Raw genomic sequence first — 22744 nt, 5'->3', positions numbered from 1 at the left:
TATACTGATTGGACTTGATTAGGAAAGTAACACACCTGTCTATATAAGACCTTACAGCTCACAGTGCATGTCAGAGCAAATGAGAATTATGAGGTCAAAGGAACTGCCTGAAGATCTCAGAGACAGAATTGTGGTAAGGCACAGATCTGGCCAAGGTTACAAAAAAAATTCTGCTGCACTTAAGGTTTCTAAGAGCACAGTGGCCTCCATAATCCTTAAATGGAAGACGTTTGGGACGACCAGAACCCTTCCTAGAGCTGGTCGTCCGGCCAAACTGAGCTATCGGGGGAGAAGAGCCTTGGTGAGAGAGGTAAAGAAGAACCCAAAGATCACTGTGGCTGAGCTCCAGAGATGCAGTCGGGAGATGAGAGAAAGTTGTAGAAAGTCAACCATCACTGCAGTCCCTCCACCAGTCGGGGCTTTATGGCAGAGTGGCCCGATGGAAGCATCTCCTCAGTGCAAGGCACGTGAAAGCCTGCATGGAGTTTGCTAAAAAACACCTGAAGGACTCCAAGATGGTGAGAAATAAGATTCCCTGGTCTGATGAGACCAAGATAGAACTTTTTGGCCTTAATTCTAAGCGGTATGTGTGGAGAAAACCAGGCACTGCTCAAAACCTGTCTAATACAGTCCCAACAGTGAAGCATGGTGGTGGCAGCATCATGCTGTGGGGGTGTTTTTCAGCTGCAGGGACAGGACGACTGGTTGCAATCGAGGGAGAGATGAATGTGGCCAAGTACAGGGATATCCTGGACGAAAACCTTCTCCAGAGTGCTCAGGACCTCAGACTGGGCCGAAGGTTTACCTTCCAACAAGACAATGACCCTAAGCACACAGCTAAAATAATGAAGGAGTGGCTTCACAACAACTCCGTGAGTGTTCTTGAATGGCCCAGCCAGAGAACTGACTTAAACCCAATTGAGCATCTCTGGAGAGACCTAAAAATGGCTGTCCACCAACGTTTACCATCCAACCTGACAGAACTGGAGAGGATCTGCAAGGAGGAATGGCAGAGGATCCCCAAATCCTGGTGTGAAAAACTTGTTGCATTTCTGTGTTTTTTCGGTCAATATGGGGTGCTGTGTACATACCTTAATGAGGAAAAAAAATGAACTTAAATGATTTTAGCAAATGGCTGCAATATAACAAAAAATGAAAAATTGAAGGGGGTCTGAATACTTTCCGTCCCCACTGCATGTGTGAACCCGGCCTTAAGATTTGGTAAAAAACATGGAAGCTGACTGGTTTCTATGCAGAGCTGCACCAGATTTTGCACTCTCCAGTTTTAGTAAATCAATCCCTATGACTTGGAAAGTAGTAAAGCCAGCAAACCAAAATGATAACCGGTTAGGCAATTTTCAGAGGGAAGTCATCAGTGGCAGCCTACATAAAGATAGATATAGATAGACAGACAGGCAGTTTACAGACCTTTCAATGCTTCATCAATGTATGTCTTGTAATATTCTATTCGAGCAATGTCATCAAAATCTGGGTTACTGTCCATTGAAAGTCCACTTTCAGTGACATAGATTGGGACATCTCCGTACTCTTCTTTAACCCAATTGAGAAGCCTCCTCATTCCCCAAGCTATTGCCCTGTAAACATCATGAAAAGCTGTGGTAGGCCAACTATCATCAAATCTTTCTACAATGTCAATATCAGCACTGAAAGATGGGGGGTGCAGGCTGACAATTTTCTGCTGAACTATTTTGGTGGTGTAGATGTTAATACAGAAAACATCAGCTGTGCCCTGGATATAGGTCTTCTCTTCATCTGTAAAAGTTGGAAGTCTGGAGGATAAGAGACCTTGTAGCTCACTCTTGTTGGCCACTTGCCATTTCATGGCCTCAGGGTAATCACCATTTATGAAGATGGGATGAGCAAACCACCCCAGTGCGAACTGCAGGTAACGGTCAGCAGCTTCAATGTCCTTTGGGTCTGTTCGGTCATTGGGTTCCACCCAGTTTGTGTTGAGGCTTAATGAGATCACACCTTGTTGGTTTCCTCGATAATTATCATCATATGTATGGTAGACTCTGGCATGGGCTCTCAACAAATTGTGACCTATTCTGTATGGAGCATAGCCAGGGTCTTTTACTGCAGGTGGATGTGTACCAGTCCCATACCCAGCTGTTGCAATGGTGTACGGTTGGTGGAATGTCATCCAGAACTTGACCCTATCTCCAAATGTCCTAAAGCAAAAGTCAGCATAATCATTGAAGGCTTCAATGACAGCGTCATTTTCCCAGCCACCTAAATCTTGGAGAGCTTGGGGAAGATCAAAGTGGTAGAGGGTCACCATTGGAGAAATGTTACTTGCTAGTAGACCATCAATGAGTCTGTTGTAGTAGTCGACACCTTTGTCATTGGGCGTGCCTTGTCCAGTTGGAAATATTCTAGACCAGGAGATGGAGAAACGGTAACTGTTTACTCCTATGCCTCTAAGCATGTACAAGTCTGCATCTAGCTGGTGGTAACTGTCGGATGCTATGTCCCCATTGCCATTTGCAAATGTATTTCCAGGTACATGTGTAAATGTGTCCCAAATACTGGGCCCCTTTCCATCTTCATTCCAGGCTCCTTCCACTTGGTAGGCTGACGTTGAAACCCCCCATTTAAAATCTTCTGGAACAGCTGAATAATGATACATGTCTCTTTCAAAGGCTGTCTGCCCTGAAAACTTCTCCCACACAACTTTTGCTTTTGAAGGAACCTCCGAGGCTGGCTGGGAAGCCAACTTTCGAGACTGCGGCCATTTTGCACTTGAAAACTTTTTGTTAGTTTTAAAGCTAGGAAAGCCATTGTTCGCAATAATTGTGGAGTATGAATAGGCGGATGCTTTTGGGGTACGTTGTCTATTTGAGTTTTGGAAATCAACATGATGTAAGCCAAACCTCTGGCTGTATCCCTCAGGGCCCTCAAAGCCATCCAAGAGGGACCGGACTATGTAGGATCTTATAACTACACCATCAGAATTGAATGCTGCAAGTAGAATAAAGAGGCACAAAGGTCAGAATATATAAAAAATATGTAAGAGCAGGGTCAAAAATGACTTATTGTATCAACTGGATACTCCAATAAAGCATGATAAACGAGCATTTAAAACACCACTGGGGGGGGGGGGGGGGGGTAATATGTGGCAGGTATGAAGGGTGTGCATCTTTAGCCAGCAGCCTCCCAAACCTTCCTGACGTGGCCCCTCTTTAGCTGCAGCACATCCCTATTGACCAATAAGGGTGTCCATCAAAGCGATTGGAACAGTGCTTAGAAGATGAAGAAGTGGAAAAGGTGGAGCTGGTGGAGGGGGGGGGGGGTGAGATGCTGCTCACCCACACTATGCACAGACACTATCCACACTAGGCACCCACACAGACACCCAGGCACTGTAGTGCTCTTAGAGGGGAAGCAAAGTGGGACTCTCCATTATATGACGGAGATTGAAGGGTCTATTACTCCACTTTCTTACACCAGCTTTGAGGCATTTTTTCTCCCACTGACCACAACTTAGGGACAAAATATTACTGACCAATGCACTCTGTACACTGTGCTGTATCTTACAGTCCTGTCCACTGCACTGCATTCACCATTTCCCACATTATACTTCTGACCCCTGCCATGTTGCTAATTGTACTCCTGACACTTACACTGTATATGCTATGGTGTACATCATATTTCTCTGTCCCCTGCACTATATAAGTTATATTATATGTTATACTCCTGACTACATTCACTGTTTTGTACATTATAATTTTAACTCCTGTGCTGTATATGCTATGTTGTACATTCAATTAAAGTGATTTGCGCAGAGCGGCCCCCATCTTCTTCTCGGGTCCCCCCGCTGGCACTCCTGGCTCCTCGCCCATGACCAGTGCTCTCAATAGCAAGCTGAAGGGTCCAATGATACCAGCTGGCAGGGGATCTATTGTTGCTGGGGGGGGTCTATTGTTGCTGCCCCAAAGCAACAATTCACCCACTAGCAACATAAGACCCCCCATCTTATGTTGCTAGTAGGTCAATTGTTGCTGGGAGGGATCTACCATTGAGGGAGGGGTATATGGTTGCTGGCTGCTGGAGGGTCTATTAATGCTGGCTGGTGGGGGATCTATTGTTGCTGGTTGCTAGAGCATCTATTGTTGCTGGGGGGGATTTATTGTTGAGGGAGGGGTCTATTGTTGCTGGGGGGGTATCTTATGTTGCTGGTGGTCAATTGTTGCAGAGAGCGAACTACTGTTGAGGAGGGGTCTATTGTTGCTGGCTGCTGGAAGAACTATTTTTGCTGGTGGGGTCTATGTTCCTGGGGTGGGCCTGTTGTGAGGCGGTATTTTGTTGCAAGCTGTCTATTGTTGCAGGGGGTATCTAATATTGTTGGGGTTGTTTTTGATTGCTGGGGGGGTCTATTTTTGCTTGGGGGGGGGGGGCTATTGTTGCTGGCTGCATGAGATCCATTTTCCTGCTTTTCTTATTATAATTACCAAATTCCATACAGATAACTTAGCACCACAAAATTATACTTCTGTTTTCTCTAAAAGAGGTGGTACTGAGAGGTGGGTATGGGGTGGAAACATGGGACAGTGCTTAGAGGTGGGTAGGGGGCGGAGACAAGTGGTGACTTGGGAGCGGGGAGTTCCTGCACTTATTCTCTGAGAAAAAAAGCCCTGACTGTGGGTCTAAAGCTGGACAGTATGAGATAGCTGATTATACACAAGTTGATCTATCTATCAACTTATGTACCACCAGTCTAATAAGAGGTCACATACTCTTCCATACTAGAATAAGCGGGTATTTCTGAGGGCACTGACAATTAAGTGGCAAAGTAAGGTAAGTATCAGTGGGTTGAGAGGCAAACAGGCAAAGTAAAAGATATTCTTTACAGTAAATGCAAATTCTCAAGCCTTTTAAATATTACATTTCTTATTCAATGGGCATTACCTTTAAGAGCTTCATTGATGTAGGAGGTCAGGTACTGGACTCTGGCCGTGTCATTGAATACATCTTCTGTACTGGATGTTGGCATTCCATTACCAGTTATGAATATTGACATTACTGCTTTCCCATACTCTTCCTTGACAAAATTCAAAAGCCTCCTGAGGCCCCATGGCACAACTGAGATCCATGGAGAGGCGGTGGTTGGCCAGGATGGATCCACATGCGTAGAAAACCCACCAATGTTTTCATAGCTGGACTCACAAACAGAGCTGCTAGAGACATTGACCAGTCGGGATGTGTAGTGCGAGATCCCAATGAAGTCTGCAGTACCTAAAATATAGTTTTTCTCCGCTTCAGTGAAAGTGGGCAATGGAGCCACTATGTTGGGGCACTGCGTGTTCTTCTGGTTTACCTGTGTCTTCAAAACCTCGGGATAGTCTCCATTCAACAGAATAGGATGAGCAAACCACCCCAGCATGAACTGGACATATCGCTCTGCAGCGCTCACACTTTCTGGGTCATTGGGATTAGCCGGCTCTGCCCAGTCTGAATTCAGAGAGATGCCCACCGCTCCTAATTGCTCGGCACGGTACTTTTCATCAAACACATGCCAGGCCCTTGCATGAGCCTTCACAATATTATGGGTAACCTGTGAAAACAACATAAGAGATTGTTACTGAGCAGGCAGTTCTACAGAATGACAAATCATAAAGTTTCAAATATGGCTAAAGTATATGTCAAGCCAAAACTTTTTCCAAGTTTTGGATAGGATTGGGATTACAGCCCCTATCAGATTTTACTCCTGTCCAGAGGGAGCAGATTTCTCTTACTTTAGGGAGCTCTCCTCTCACTTTTCTTTTGTACCTTAAGACAGAATGTGAAAGGAAATCACCCCAATAGGCTAGAGGTAGCAACTAAAAAAAAACTCATCAGGGGTTTTTGCCATTCCCTACTCTACTGTCTAAGGTGGTCAGCTCGCAACAGGGGGTCCAGTGTGTCGCCGTTCTCCATTTCAGGTGCTAATCAAGTGCGGATTTTTGCCTGAATTCTGACCTGAAAAGGAGCCATAGATGCATAGGACCCTTTTCCAGTGTGGACCGCGGCTGCTCCGGAACTGTTTGAACCAGCTCCATTGAGAGTCAGTCACAGTCTCCTGTCATGCGAATTGGGTATGGGGAAAACTGCATCCAATTCGCATAAGTGTGAACCCAGCCTAAATCTAAAAAAAAAAGTTTTGTGGCTTTACACACCCTGTCCTCTCTGATCACTTTAGAGTTAACCCCTAAAATCAGCTCTTAAAACCTAACTCCGAGCAAAAAAAAAAAAAAAAAAAAGTCTCCCTTGAGGTGTTGAATGCGATACTCACCTGCTCTCCAGCGATTTCTCTTGCAGAAATTTTTTTCCACCACTAATGTAGTGTTTCTTAAGCCCCGGACACATGGGCCATATGTCGGGCGGCATAAGCCGGGGATCTTGATCATAACTTTTCTACTTCTGTCCTTTCTCTCTAATCTTCTTAAATTTTCCCCCATGCCCTGCCTCCTTCTTCCTTCTTTTGGACATCCAAGAAAAATTTCTACTTGATAGTAATTTGCTTTTGTTTAGGCACTTGGTGCAAGTAAGACAGCAAGCAAGAATGTCGAATAAGAGAGATGACCTCTTTAGAACCTGCTCTTTCCTCTAGCGTTGTAGCAATTGTTGAGATGTAATAGTAATTCTCTTCTCTACCCTAATTGAAGGCTTTGTCTTCACTTTATTGGTTACCCCATGAAGGGAATTTGTACCCAAGTGGTTGTCTACTTTTTCCCCCTCATGGGTGCTCTGTTTTCTTAAATGCATAAACATGTAATAAAAAGATTGAAATCTAGAAAGCACATTATGCTTTTTTTTATTTTAAGTTTCACCTTAAATGAGGCGTTCCCTGGATCTTTAATCCCAGGGGCATGCTCTCCAGTGCCATAACCCGCATAACTGACCACCCAGGGTTCATGGAAGGTTATCCAAATCTTCACACGGTCTCCGAAACTGCTAAAGCAGAAATCTGCATATTCCTCAAAGGCGTCAATGATGGCTTCATTCTGCCAGCCACCTGCCTCATGCAGAGCCTGGGGTAGATCCCAGTGGTATAGTGCCACAATTGGTGTGATATTTTCTTCTATTAATCTATCAATCAGTTTATTGTAGTATTTCACCCCCGATGTGTTAACTGTGGACTTTCGCCCTGTTGGGAAGACTCGGGACCAGGAGATGGAGAAGTAGTAAACCTTAGTCTGTAGACTTTTTAGGAGGTATACGTCATAGTCAATCTTATTGTAGCTGTCAGAGGCCACACTTCCAGTGGCATTGTCTTGAGCATTGCCTTGTTCTCCAAACACATCCCATATAGACTGTCCTCTTCCTCCCTCAGTCCAGCCCCCTTCAACTTTGAAGGCAGCAGAGGAAGAACCCCACAAAACACCACCAGGAAATCTTCCGTATAAGAAGGCATCACGATCATCTGGTGTCTGGCTGGCAAACTTCTCCCAAACAGTGGTGAATGCTGACCGTGAAGATCTATCCAGCTGCTTCTGTAATCTGCAACCAAAGAAACAATCAGCCTTTTCCCATGGTGCCAGGAATCTAAACGAGAGAAATCATTTTCCCAGAAAAAAAGGTACATTGTTGTAAGTTGCTGAATATAACATTTCTCTTGGTTGCGAGGGTTTCAGTTGAAACTAAAAGGCCTCGTTCACACCATGTTGCAGAGACATCAGTTTTTCTGCACGCATTCTGCAAGGGCACAAAAAAAACAATTGTTCTCTATGTGCCCTGTTTACACCCCAACACTGATATCACATGCAGATTTTTTCTGCACAGGAAAAAAAACTGACATGACATCAACATTGGTGTGAATAGGGCACATAACTGACGAGCATGAAAACTAATGGAAACTTATGTGAAACTAATGTCAGTTTTCCCCTCAGTTCCCATCAGTTTTCATGCATGTATGGTATGAATGAGCCCTTAACTGCTTAAGGACCGCCTCACGTACATATACTGTGGCAGTGCAAAATCACAAACCTGTATGTGATTTCTTCTTCCTGGTCTGGGGCGCACAGCTGGAGGTATACTCCCACTGTGACTGGACACAGTGGGAGCCAATCAGTGTGTCTGGCGGACCTGATGTCCACCAGAAACCCGGTGATCATGGAAACCAATGTCTATACCAATATGAATGGGTAAACTGCAAATTATCAAATAAGAAATGATTGGCCATTTTAAATGATAAAGTGAAAGCATTTCAAAAAGGTGTGGGATCCATGGATAAAATATAATACTGGCAGAGCATAAAGAACATAAAGATTTTGACCCCATTGGGACAGATAATGGATAAGACATAACAGATTATTCAACTTGAGTTTAGACCCCCTATTCCCCCTTCTCCCTTTCTTGGAGACTCTGGCCCTCCCTTTTATATCTCCTCGCTTTCACTTTTCTATGTCTTAGTACTAATCTTTTTGGTCATACCTGATTTCTTCAATGCTTTTTTGTTGGGCCAGGTGTTGTGCCCAGTCTTGCATGGAGTTTCTCATAGAATATAATTCAACAACAATGTACAGTGGGGAAAATAATTATTTGATCCCCTGTAGATTTTGTAAGTTTGCCCACTTACAAAAAAATGAAGGGTCTATAATTTTTATCATAGGTGTATATTAAATTATAGAGACGGAATATCAACCAAAAATCCAGAACAAACACATGTTACAAATGTTATAAATTGAGTTGCAGTTCAGTGAGTAAAATAAGTATTTGATCCCCAAGCAAAACATGACTTAGTACTTGGTGGAGGAACTCTTGTTGGCAAGCACAGAGGTAAGACGTTTCTTGTAGTTGGTGACCAGGTTTGCACACATCTCAGGAGGGATTTTGGTCCACTCTTCTTTACAGATCTTCTCTTAATCCTTAAGGTTTCTTGGCTGTCTCCTGGCAACTCAAAGTTTCAGCCGCCTCCATAAATTTTCTATTGGATTAAGGTCTGAAGACCTTTTGACTGAGGGAAGAAGGTTCTCAACCAAGATTGATGGCCCTGTCCAATGGTCCCTCAATGCGGCATAGTCGGCCTGTACTTTTAGCAGAGAAAAAGAGAAGCCCGGAGTAATGCCTAAAAGAAAATAAACGTAGGGCTTACATGACTGGGTGAACAGGGGAATAATGGGATTTGTAAAAGTAGATAGGATTGGTGGCTAAAGGGGAAGAGGAGGAGTTGGAAGGAAAGTAAGGGATAGGAGGTCCCTCCCCAGCATCAGTGTGAGAATAGGAAGCAGCTTCCCACCCTCCCTCCCTGTAATAAGTTGGGTTATGTATTGTTAACATGCTTTTATTTAGAGAGACCTTCGTTAGCACATCGTGGCAGTTGGCGGGTGTTGGTCGTTGCAGGTAAAGGAAGAAACCCCCCCCAGATAAGGTGAATGCGGGACTCATCGTTAGTATGGGCCCGTTGGTGTATTCCAGCTGATGTTATTTAGCTGGAATTTTGATAAATGGGTGCACTGCGGGCTGTGTTCGGGTTGTCTCTGAGCTAGCTTGTCAGCTGGAGGCCTATTTTCAGTTGAAGGTACCGCAGTGCATGGTGGATGATCGTGATGTGATGCTGGGGGGGGAAGGATGTCCTGCATAGACCAACATTACCAGTTGAGGTTTAACAGATGTTGTTGTTTCAAGTATGTTATTTTATAGAAATTTAATAAAGGGGCTGCTACGGCCAATAAATACTCCAGAAATGGTGTGGTCTCCTTTAATGGGTAAAAGGGGAGTAATATAAGGTTGGAGTGGGTTGGCTGGGATAGCCTCTGCATTAAACATCTGTTATACTAAAGTCATGCCCAAAAGCATAATGTTTCCACCTTCGTGGTTGACTGTAGGGATGGTGTTCTTAGGGTCATAGCATTTTTCTTCCTCCGAACACAGCGAGTCAAGTTAATGCCAAAGAGCTCAATTTTGGTCTCATCTGACCACACTACTTTCTCCCAATCCTTCTTTGAATCATTTAAATGTTCATTGGCATGACTGTACATGTGCCTTCTTGAGGAGGGGGACTCACCGTGTTTATCATTTAAAATACACCTATGATAAAAATTATAGACCCTTCATTTCTTTGTAAGTGGGCAAACTTACAAAATCTGCAGGGGATTAAAAATATTTCTTTTCCCCACTGTATATGGAAAAAGTAGCCTAACAAACTGGCAAATGTTGTATTCATTGTATTGATCTGGTGAAATGTGTGAACACTGTAAAGTTTTTATTTGACCAAGGGAGAATATATTTGTTATTTCCTTTTGATAAAAACAATAAAAATCATTAAAAGAGAAAAGAGAAAGGTATCTCAGATTCAGGAAGACACTCTTGGAGTTTGTCTTCTTCTGTCTGTCAATTACATAACTTGGGCTAAGCTAAGGTTCCGGAGAAATACTGCTGCGTGGTCTGGCCTTGGTTTCCCTGGCAATGGCAAAGTATGTATTTATGTAAAGATTTATTGGCATGAATGTGAATTCTAATGTGCTGAGGAACCAAGGTAATCTAATGTTGTCATCTTCACCTTGCTTCGGTCTTCAAAGTCTTCTTCTAGATAAGTCTACATTAGTACATTTTTTTAATTGTTGTGATGGCCTTCACCCTTCTCTTGCTTAAAGACTGAATTTTCCCCTTGATAATCATCTAGCTTTTAGCACCATTATGGACAGTTATTGACAGTGGCGGTTGGTAGTTTTTTTTTGGGGGGGGCGGCAAATAACCCCCCCCCCCGGCCAGCACTAGCACAACTGCCAGCTACCCCCCCCCGCGCAGCGCTAACACCCCCCCCTCCACCACCTGCTATCCTTACCATGGATGTGGGCGGTGAGAGCAGCGTGGTGGGCTCCGGTGTCCTATCCTGGAGTCCTCTCTGCGGTGCATCTCCTCTCTGCTCCTCCCGGCGCTAGGCATCCAATAGGGTCGCCTGACATTTTAGCCAGTCGGGAAATGTGTTTCATACCTGCTTCCCTATTGAACAGGAGGAGGATGATGAGTGCTGCCACATCGGTTATTCATTCGCTGTTGCAACACACCTGGGTGGGCTCCGGACACATCCTCTGTGACCCAAGCCCACCCAATTTTGAGGCCTATTAGAGCCTATGGCTCTAATCAGGTGCTTCAAAAAAACCCTGGCCACTGTAATTCATGCACCAGGTGACCTGAAAGGGGCCGGACACATGAATAGGGGGCAGCAGCGGCGGCTGTGGATAGATTCATGCTATGCATGAATCTATCCACTGCATATAGGGGGTGGAGAGGAGAGAGGGGGCGGCCCCTTGGCGCCCCTAATGGAAGAGCCGCTGCTGGTTATTGACATATTCAGCTTCTTTCCACCCTTCACAAAGCATTCTCTTCTACCTCTTGGGGTCTCTGAACTATTTCTGGGAGTTTTCACTTCTAAGAGATAAAAGATGTAAGCAAACATCTGACTAAACCAATAAATAAGCACCATTTTGGTGTAAACTGACCCCATAAATGCAACAAATACCTACCCTATTTTACCTGAAGATACAGGGAGGAAATTGTTGACATCATATCCCAAGAAGGTGGTGCCTGTCCCAGTTATAGCTGAAAAGAAGAAAACAGAGTTAATAACCTGCAGGCACAACAAGCAGTGAAAAAAATTGACGAGGAATGGGGTAGAATATAGGTATCTCTGCTCTGAATTTAAAGTCGAACTTCAACCAAACCTTTTTTGTTCACTTTGGATATAGATTAGATTCTCAAAAGGGTTGTTATTGCCATTTTTTAGTCCTGTTGGGGAGATCTTGCCTTACTTCCTGTACCTGTCATTGAAAGTGGAGGACTTGCCCAAAAAAAGAAAAAAAGCTCTCTATTCTCTCTGTATTTTTTTCTGTCTAGTGTCCTACTCCTGTAGGTGGTACTCAAACCCTATGCTCAAGAATTAGAAGAGCTGTATCTATCAAGGAATGTAAAAGAAATATTTTTTTGCAAAGCAACAGATTCTCTTTAACTCTGCCCTCTCCACAAAAACATACTTGGCTTTGGTTCACTCCCCGCCTCTCTGTTTAGCTGCTGGAATTGGAGGAATATCCTCTGCAAACTATGAGTTATCTGAGTCACAGCTCACACAAGGCTATGGATTCCACTGATTGGCCCTGTGCTGTCACATGGAGTTAGTCACATGATCCTCAGAACCTGGAAGTACTATCTTATCTTTTGGCTTCTTTGAATGTAGATGTGGGGGGATGGGGGGGCAAAGGAAAGGTAAGTATATGGTAGCTTGGGTGGTGGATTACGTCTAAGCTGGGTGCAGCCACAACATCATAAAACATGACACTTTCTTACCTGTGTGTATGTTAAATGCCATAAGATTTTTACTGCTCTCCAGATTGCCATTACAATTTGTGAGGGATAAACCAAACACTAAAATCTTTAGATTCTTCTTCAGGTTCTAAAAATGTAAAGACCATTAAAGCGTTGTTAAATCCAAAAACAAAAAGTAATATATTGCAGCTTACCAGTCATTAGATGTGGTGGCTGCATTAGTTTTCTTCTTTTTATGCTTGTTTTCCTTTATTTTTACCTGGTGATCCTGCCAGTAACATACCTTCTATATTATGGTGGCTACATTTTGTAATAAAGAGGAGTTTCCCATTTTAAAAACAAAATTAAAAGTCAGCAGCTACAAATACTGCAGCTGCTGACTGTTAATAATCGGACACTTACCTGTCCCACAGTCCATCGATGCGGGGGATAGAGGCTCTGCTCGTCTCCCCCTCCATTCGGCGGCGCCAGCTGTGGCTTCACAGCCGGGCATTCACTGCGCATGCGCGAGTGGCGCCGCGAATGTCCGCTCAGTCATCTGGGACCTGTAATGTGTCCCAGATGATTGACAAGAGGGAGGGAGCAGAGCTGAGCCCTTCCTGCACCAAGGGGAAGTGATGTCACCAGCCCAGGCACTGAAGGAGGCAGACTACGAGGGACCCCCTAGCAACAGCCATTTAGAGGTGAGTAAAAAAAAAAATTTTTTTCCAAATGTTTTTTTTTAGTTTTTTTTTAGGAACATTCATGCTTTTTTTTTTTTCGTTGGAACACCACTTTAAGGAGCAACAAAGACACCTTAGGACAGCAGCATTGTTAATCTGGGGGGAGGGGAGTGTTAGATGGAGTAGCAGATTTAGATACACTAACAAATTAAAGCCAGCTAACACTTTATAAGCAGTTCCATACAATTTAAACTTAGTTAAGCAGTTCTTTGTCTGACACAGAAGCTACATTATCAACTTCAAAAAGCTCTTTCACACAGCGGCTGACAGGCATTAAAGCGGATGTTCCACCCAAAAATGGAACTTCTGCTTTAAGTACTCATGACCCCCTGACATGCCACATTTGGCATGTCATTTTTTTGTGGGGGGGGGGAGCAGGTACCTAGTTTTCCGTGGCGCCGGAAGGAAGTTCACCTTTCCCCCCTCCCTCCCTGCAATCTTCTGGGACACGTCACAGGTCCCAGAAGATTGCCCGGCCATTCATAACGTGCAGCATTGCTCATGTATGCGCAGTGCGTGCCCAGCTGTGACGCTACAGCCGGGCGCCCACATTTGCAATGCCGGCGCCGCAGAGAGGAGGGGGAGAGAAGTGAGGCTTCGGGCGGCCGCATCGCTGGACCGTGGGACAGGTGAGTGTCTGTTTATTAAAAGTCAGCAGCTACACTTTTTGTAGCTGCTGACTTTTAAATGGGTGGAACTCCTCTTTAAGGAGGAGATCCTGTTGGCTTGCTGTTACAGCCCATTTCCATTTACCTCAATGGGTGAGCTTGGCAGGCGGTACTGGCTGTCAAACTCTGCTAGCCAAGTTAAAAATGCTGGGGCTGTGAAGCAAAGCATCAAGGCTGCAGCATGTGCATAGCCCTATCTACAGCCTGTAATGTTAGAATTTAAGTGGGTTGCCAGGGAAAGTAAAACCACGGCTCAAACACCTGTTTTTACATAGTGATCATACTCAATGGGATTCATTTTTTGTATTCTGCAAAAATCCTGGTTGATCCTGCTGATCCTTCCTTGTCTGTGTCCCCGCTGCAGCCTGAGACTGTGTAGACCAGCCATTGCTACATCTACTGAGCATGCTCAGTTCTCTTCTAAGCTGTTAATTTTCTCCTTTTTTTTTAGGCTGGGTTCACACTATGTGCGGCGCGGGGCACAGCAGGGGGTCCAGTGCATCCCTGCTTATCGTTTCAGGTCTGAATTTTTGCCTGAATTCAGAGCTGAAAACGGAGCCAAAGACGCACAGGTCCCTTCTGCTGTACGCTCTGTGGCCGCCCGGGAGATGTGTGAACCAGCTCCATTGAGAGCCGGTCACAGTCTCCTGTCATGTGAATTGGATGCGGGGAAACCCGCATCCAATTTGCATAGGTGTGAACCCAGTACCGATCACTCACCATGTTCATTCACAAAAGGAAGGGGTGAGTAAATGACATAGGGCCCCGGCAGCAGGGGGAATCTGAGCCACATGGGATGTCAAGGGTGTGCCCAGGCACACCTAGCATCCCCTGCGCGCACCCCTATGGTTATGAGCCACATTCTGGCTATGAAAAGGAAATGGTGGACAATTAAAAGATCAGCTTATGTGGGGGAAATCGACAATAGCTGTTAGAGAGATAAACATATAGAAAGGGACTGGCAATCTGAGCGAATATCCCAGTAAAAGGGCCCAGGTACTGTATTTTTCTGAAGCACACTGCACTAAAAGTGTGGTTTCATCAACAAAAAAAATTTCTATGGAAAAGGAATATGGTAGAAGATTTAATAAAAATGTTACCAAATTATTTTTTTTCTTTTTTGTGTCAAAAGTTTTTGAGCAAAAGATTGTTTTAATAAACATATCTATGAATATCTATATCTATCAATAATCTCTCATTGAACATGTGCACACCTGATCTCACCCAATTCCATTCATCAGGGAACACTGGTGCTCAGCTTCAGTCTCTGCAAGCCACTCCAGTAACGATCATTATAAACACAAGCCGGCACTCCAGTAACGATCCTTGGTAATAATTTTTACATCAAAAGTCTAACAAGCTGCTTGATGGTTACACTGCCGTGTTTCAGCCACTCAGGGCCTTATGCATAGTAGTAAGTAGGGCTCTGGAGTGGCTGAAACACGTAAGCATATCTATCAAGCTACATTTTTTTTTTTAAGTATTCTTAAATTCGAATTTTCAAATACAAAGACAGAATAATAGACTGTAACCACTTGTGAGCAAGGTATGCAATGTAACAGGTTAAATCACCCCCCTTCCACCACCCACAAATTGATCGATTTGCTAATAAGCCACTCTAATCACTTCTGATGGAAAGGTAATCGCCAACTGAAAAGATCCATACCAGGATGATGCCTGTAGTACAGGCATCATCCCGGTATAACTACTGAAACCCAAGGACATCCATGGATGTCCTAGGGGCGGCAAGTAGTTGAGAGACGTAGTGCCTCGAGCTCCCAAATAGAGAGGCGTGTTCTAAGGCAAAAAAGAAAAACGAAAAAGAAAAAGCACCCAAGGGAGGGATCAGATTATGTAAATCGTCATACATCGATAACAGACCAACCAACAATAAAAAAAAATAAGGCAAATCGTAGGCTGCAGTCTACAAAAACAAAACAATAAAGGAATAGAGCCAACAAAATGTGAAAGCGTACGATAACAGCACCCAATAAAAAAAAAAAAAAAGGATGGGAAGGATGCATGGCAAACCAGCAGTTCAAAACTCAGCAACCCCGTCTAAGACGCAGGCTGAAAAAAAAGAGTACAAACAAGAACCTGCAACCGCCAAGTCAAAGTGTCAGGTAAGGGGGTCGACCCCAATGGTGCGCCTGTACAAGTAGTTGAAAGTCTGAGTCCGCCAAGGCAAGCAACGCCATATCTAGCCTAGAGGAGACCGGATGTGACTCAGATACATGGCGTCTCCAAGAGGCCCATATGAAGTTGAATCTTTCTAGAGTGCCCTTCTGTCAAGCTACTTTTTAGCCATTTGATGTAATAGAGGATGCCAAGGATCTCTACTGGAGTGCTGCCATGTGTTTATTATAATTATATGAAAATTACTAGGATCTCAAAGTAGAATAATAAAGACATTTTGCTTTTTTATTTTTTTTTATTTTAAATACCTCTTATTGCTGGCCACAAATCTTACCTTATAGGCTGTCCATGTTGGCAGTAGGTTAGAATCCTGGCAATTATATTCCAGGTTTAGTGCCAGGAAATCCACTGACTCCTGGAAAATAAATAATATATAAAGACGTAAATGCTTATTCTACTCTAAATGAACACAATAATTTGATTAAAGTTAGAAAAAAAAAAACAAATTAAAGCGTCAGTCTGCCAAAGGTTTTATTTTAATTATAGGTGGAGCATAGTGAGCTAAACTATTTGCTGAAAATTACTCAGAACCCCCAAACATCCTAGAGAATAAAATGGCAGTCGTTGCAACTTTTTATGTCACACAGTATTTGCGCAGCAATTTTTCAAACGTGTTTTTGAAACAAACAGTTTCATGAATTTAAAAAAAAAACAGTAAAGTTAGTCCAATTTTTTTGTATAATATGAAAAATTATGTTACGCCGAGTAAATAGATACTTAACATGTTACGCTTTAAAATTGCACACACTTGTGGAATGGCGCCAAACTTTGGTACTTAAAAATCTCCATAGGCGACGCTTTAAACATTTTTACAGGTCACCTATTTAGAGTTACAGAGGAGGTCTTGGGCTAGAATTGTTGCTCTCACTGTAACGCTCACGATGAAACCTCACATGTGTGATTTGAACGCCGTTCACATATGTGGGCGCGACTTATGTATGCGTTTGATTCTGTGGGAGGGGGGGCGCACGTGGGATGGGGGGCGCACGTGGAACGGAACGTTTTAAATTTTTATTTATTTTTTTATTGTTTATTTTAATAGAAGAGGGGGGGGGGGTGCTGCGCTAGCCAGAAGAACAAACTGCTGTAAATCTCTGTATGTAATCAATTAAACTGTATACTGATATCCCATAATACATAAAATCGCATAATGAATAAAATCGCATAGGTTTGTGTTCATACTAAAAACCTTGTGAAAAAATAAGGGATATAAAGATCTTGTGTCAATAAAAAGCAATGTGCAGAGACATCTTCATATAAATGATAATAAAAAGTGAGTATATCTAAAACACATTCAATTCATATAAATAAAAAACAAAAATGCATCCTTAATAATTGTGCAAAACATATGATATAAAGTTCCGGTGCTATGGTGACCTAAACATCTCTATTTAGACAGATCAATCCAAAAAAATAAATGATAAAGTGATAAGTGGTATATTAATCATACAATGTCCCAACAGTGGTGATCCTAAAATACTGTGCTTAATCTGCAATTAGAACAGTAAATGACATGCCAATAAGTGCAGCAACTTAAAGTGCAATGTGCTAATGTCTTTTCAGGTGTACAAAAAAGTCTTAGTGCTCAAGTAGACAACAGTGGGGTGTCTGGGATACAATTCACTCTGTGTCCTCTTCGTGCATAATACACTAGTGTAGGTAGTGGCCCCTTACCTAGCGGTGCTAGGTCAACCGCAAAATAGTAGCTAAACCGCAGGGTCCTGAGCCTCAGTCCCGTCCCTATCTCCACGCTTGGCGGCGTTGAGTGATCCTTAGGCAGCTGGGTTCAAATAGCTATAGTCCTAGCTGGGGTCCTGGACCAGCGCGGGTCCTAACTCAGTCTCCACATCTCAGGTGTATGTAAAAAACGGGTATGAAGGACAAAGGTACTAGATAGTAAAGTAGGTTTTTAACAAGGTGGCGCTTTATTCAGAAACATAAGTGAATGTACTCACATTAAGCAATGTATGAACAAATCCTTTCTCCTACAAGCAGCGAGCTCGTTATGCTTCCAGCAGTGTGAAAAAGCCTATTCCGTCCCTACGCGTGACGTCACCGATCACGTGACTTCTTCAGGGGAGTAACGCGCCCATGTGCCTTTAAGGAGGGGTGGGCTCCCTCCAGGCTCACCTGCCCTCTATATATCCATAGGACTGCAGATAATATTGGGGTGCCATGGCGTAGCTCTTCAGCTTACTCATATACAGTACTTGCAAATGTGTGAAAACCAAACCCCTGTTTTTAATGCAAACTGTTAGACAAGAGAATTTGGTTGGTTGCAGGCCGGGTGGTGAGTTGAGCTGGGAATTTTCTTTGGTTTTGTTTGGTTTGTTGCGTTAGGATACTTTCAAAATCAATAACTCTGCAAAATACCACAACGCTGTACTTGGGTTACCGTGTGTAGCATACATTTTACTGTACATATAGTCTGAATTGGCCCTTATTTTCTGTTTTAATTAGTTTTTATTGAGAGTTTGACAATAGAACAGTTGATGAGATATAAGTACAAGATATAAACAGTGGTACCTGTATTGATATTAAGGGACCCTTCACTAGCCCACACCCATCTCTAATCATAAACAAATATTTGACAATAAGTTGTTTTTAACAATCCTAAAAAAAGAATATCCTCAGATGGCATGAAACCATTAGGGTACATGATGTCTGGTTAGCATCAAAAAAGGCTCAGGAACCTAGAGCTACAAAAATCACATAGATATGGGAAGAACAAGGTCAGCTACTGATTACAGGCTGGAATGTTTGACATGCGAGTCCAGGGCCTAACATCTTTTAGGTGAGAAGAAAAAAGTAGAATAGAGGGAGGGACATCTCATCTCAAGTTAAATGGGAGGGAAGGGATGAGAGATCTAAGAATGGATCCTATCCTAACACAAAAGGAATGCTATGGTCAAAGTCCATAGGGAAATAGGTGTTTATCTATGGAGTCCGAACTCATTCAAATTTTATGAACAGAGGCATTAAGAATAGCAACCTTTGTGTTCCAGGTACGCCCCACCGTTGCTTACCCTGGAGGGGTTGTCTGGGTGTTCTGTTTTTTCAGTCATGCCCACCTTTGTACTGCTGTTCAAGGTGTGGGATTCTGTCAAGAAGTTAATGGGGGCTTCCTCCCTTAATAAATATTCCCCTATTTGGGGTATTTAAAGGCTCCCTGAGCTATCAACCCTGCAGGGTTTTCAGGGGTGGGAACGGGTGGGGGTTCTTACTCTGTCTCAATTATATGAGAATGGTTCACTCAAATTCTTTGAGCAGCTGTTAAAAGAATTTCTTCTGAACCAGAGGGGATTCTATCAATTTTTGCAGCTACGCCTATTTTCAGCTTCCCGTTTGGTTTCCTCCAGTGCCAGTGCTGGAGAGAGTAGTTCAAACAACTTCTACTAAAAGTGGGAACAGGATATTGGGCCCATTCCTAATAATGCCTGGGAAGAGATTCTTCGGACTCTTCCTTCTGTGTCACTTTTACCTTCGCACAGGCTAACCCATTCTTTTATATTACATAGGGTGTATAGAACCCCTGAATTTCTGTGCTTTTGGCTTAAGAGCCGATTCGGCTTGCCCTAGATGCGGTAATTTGTGGTCTCCGATACACATATTATGGGGCTGCCAAAACTCCAGAGGTATTGGGCAGAGGTTCTGGGTACAATTATTGGAATCTTAGAGGCGAATCTTCAAGTGGATCCTCTTACATGCTTATTGGGATTTGTTGGTCATTTATTGATTAAGCCACCAAAGTGTTCTATTGTAATACGTGCACTGTTTGTGACTCAGAGACAAATTGCCCTTAAGTGGACCTCCCTGCATCCTCTGATTATATTGGATTTGATATTTGAACTTAATAATTGCATTTCTTATGACAAACATTTTTTAGAAAGCCATCTAATGCCGCGTACACACGGTCGGACTTTTCGGCTACAAAAGTCCGACAGCACGTCCGACAGACTTTCGACGGACTTTTGGTGGACTTGCGGCGGACTTTCTAACGAACGGACTTGCCTACATACGATCACACAAAAGTCCACTAATTGTAATGAGTGGCCACGAGTCTTATTAAACTCTCTTCTGCGAAAAAGTTTTATCCCTATTGTGGGGTCACCAGTACAGTATTTGTAAATTGAAATCATATCCCCTCTCAAGCGTCTCTTCTCCAGAGAGAATAAGTTCAGTGCTCGCAACCTTTCCTCATAACTAAGATCCTCCAGACCCTTTATTAGCTTTGTTGCCCTTCTTTGTACTCGCTCCATTTCCAGTACATCCTTCCTGAGGACTGGTGCCCACAACTGGACAGCATACTCTAGGTGCGGCCGGACCAGAGCCTTGTAAAGTGGGAGAATTATCGTTTTATCTCTTGTGTTGATCCCCCTTTTAGTGCATGCCAATATTCTGTTTGCTTTATTAGCAGCAGCTTGGCATTGCATGCCATTGCTGAGCCTATCATCTACTAGGACCCCCAGGTCCTTTTCCATCCTAGATTCCCCCAGAGGTTCTCCCCCCAGTGTATAGATTGCATTCATATTTTTGCCACCCAAATGCATTATTTTACATTTTTCTACATTGAACCTCATTTGCCATGTAGTCGCCCACCCCATTAATTTGTTCAGGTCTTTTTGCAAGGTTTCCACATCCTGCGGAGAAGTTATTGCCCTGCTTAGCTTAGTATCGTCTGCAAATACAGAGATTGAACTGTTTATCCCATCCTCCAGGTCGTTTATAAACAAATTAAATAGGATTGGTCCCAGCACAGAACCCTGGGGAACCCCACTACCTACCCCTGACCATTCTGAGTACTCCCCATTTATCACCACCCTCTGAACTCGCCCTTGTAGCAAGTTTTCAATCCATGTACTCACCCTATGGTCCATGCCAACGGAGCTTATTTTGTACAGTAAACGTTTATGGGGAACTGTGTCAAATGCTTTTGCAAAATCCAGATACACCACGTCTACGGGCCTTCCTTTATCTAGATGGCAACTCACCTCCTCATAGAAGGTTAATAGATGGTTTGGCAAGAACGATTCTTCATGAATCCATGCTGATTACTGCTAATGATATCGTTCTTATTACTAAAATCTTGTATATAGTCCCTTATCATCCCCTCCAAGAGTTTACATACTATTGATGTTAGGCTAACTGGTCTGTAATTCCCAGGGATGTATTTTGGGCCCTTTTTAAATATTAGTGCTACATTGGCTTTTCTCCAATCAGCTGGTACCATTCCAGTCAATAGACTGTCTGTAAAAATTAGGAACAACGGTCTGGCAATCACTTGACTGAGTTCCCTAAGTACCCTCGGATTCAAGCCATCTGGTCCCGGTGATTTATTAATGTTAAGTTTCTCAAGTCTAGTTTTAATTCTGTCCTCTGTTAACCATGGAGGTGCTTCCTGTGTTGTGTCATGAGGATAAACACTGCAGTTTTGGTTACTGAAGCCCCCCGATTCACTCGTGAAGACTGAGGAGAAGAATAAATTCAATACCTTTGCCATCTCCCCATCCTTTGTAACCAGATGTCCTTCCTCATTCTTTATGGGGCCAATATGGTCTGTCCTCCCTTTTTTACTGTTTACATACTTAAAGAATTTCTTGGGATTTTTTTTGCTCTCCTCCGCTATGTGTCTTTCATGTTCTATCTTAGCCGTCCTAATTGCACCCTTACATTTCTTATTGCATTCTTTATAAAGTCTGAATGCTGAGGATGATCCCTCAACCTTGTATTTTTTGAAGGCCTTCTCCTTTGCTTTTATATGCATTTTTACATTGGAGTTAAGCCATCCAGGATTTTTGTTCGCTCTTTTAAATTTATTACCCAATGGGATACATTGGCTAATGCCCTTATTTAATATGCTCTTAAAGCAAACCCATCTCTCCTCCGTATTCTTTGTTCCTAATATTTTATCCCAATTTATGCCTTTTAGCAAGGTTTGTAGTTTAGGGAAGTTGGCTCTTTTGAAATTCAGTGTCTTTGTGTTCCCTTCATGTTTCCTATTTGTGTGATTTATACTGAAACTAATTGACCTGTGATCGCTGTTACCTAAATTGCCCCGTATTTCCACATCCGTGATCAGGTCTGTATTGTTGGTAATCAGTAGATCCAGTAATGTTTTATTTTTAGTTGGTGCGTCTACCATCTGACCCATAAAATTGTCCTGCAAGACATTAAGGAACTGGCGAGCCTTAAATGAATGCGCGGTTCCCTCCGCCCAGTCTATGTGTCAGAGGGCGTACCTCGGCAGGCAGGGCGCTCGCGGTGGTGTGCGGCAGGGCGCGTCGGCGCGCGTTGGCGCGCGCGTTCCTGTGGACCCCGCCGTGCGTGTCCCTCACGGTGCTGGTGTGCGTGTCCAGGGTCGTCCTGCTGTGCGCGCCGGTGTGCGGGGGCGCGCGCGTGGGCGTTGGCGGGTGCGCGTGCCTGTGTGTGCCGGGGCGCGCGCGTGCACGTCGTTTGGCGCCAAAAGCTGCATTTAAGCCGGCGTGCCCCTGTGACCAGTGCTGCCTAATCAACAGCTAGTCGCTCTAGTGCCTGACCTTGTACCTTGTCTGTTCCTGATTACCTACTGACCCGGCCTTGTCCCCCGATCTCTCTCTGAACTCTGCCTGTACCTGACTTTTGCTTGTTTGACCATCCGCTTGCCTGCTCCACTGTACCTTTGCCGTCTGCCTGTTACCGAACCCGGCCTGTCTCCTGACCATCCGCCTGCCTGCTCCCTTGGATCCAAGCTGCCTGTCTGTTGTCTGCCCAGCCTGCTTTCCAAACAAACCTGCTCAGTCTTGTGCCTGTGCTCCAGCCAGCTTCAGCCTTCCCATCTGTTAACCCTGCAGTATCTGGACAGTGAATACAGGCTCTCATACCACTCCGTACTTTCGTGCCTTCTGTTTACTCTAC

General features: G+C 43.7%; 1 protein-coding gene across 1 annotated transcript in view; it reads right to left on the bottom strand.

Moving 5' to 3' along the window:
• The window catches only part of LOC141147131 (lactase/phlorizin hydrolase-like), a 72664-nt gene that overhangs the window by 36877 nt on the left and 13043 nt on the right, over positions 1 to 22744 (bottom strand). The window contains exons 3-8 of the mRNA XM_073634259.1: positions 16125 to 16205; positions 12286 to 12391; positions 11469 to 11544; positions 6831 to 7500; positions 4930 to 5575; positions 1429 to 2982 (exon numbers count right to left, since the gene is read on the bottom strand). Of these exons, the coding sequence (XP_073490360.1) occupies positions 1429 to 2982; positions 4930 to 5575; positions 6831 to 7500; positions 11469 to 11544; positions 12286 to 12391; positions 16125 to 16205 (3133 nt within the window). The remainder of the gene's footprint in view (positions 1 to 1428; positions 2983 to 4929; positions 5576 to 6830; positions 7501 to 11468; positions 11545 to 12285; positions 12392 to 16124; positions 16206 to 22744) is intronic.

The sequence above is a fragment of the Aquarana catesbeiana genome, linkage group LG06 (genome assembly GCF_042186555.1).
Source record: "Aquarana catesbeiana isolate 2022-GZ linkage group LG06, ASM4218655v1, whole genome shotgun sequence".
Lineage (NCBI taxonomy): Eukaryota > Metazoa > Chordata > Amphibia > Anura > Ranidae > Aquarana > Aquarana catesbeiana.
This window is presented reverse-complemented; position numbering and strand designations above follow the sequence as displayed.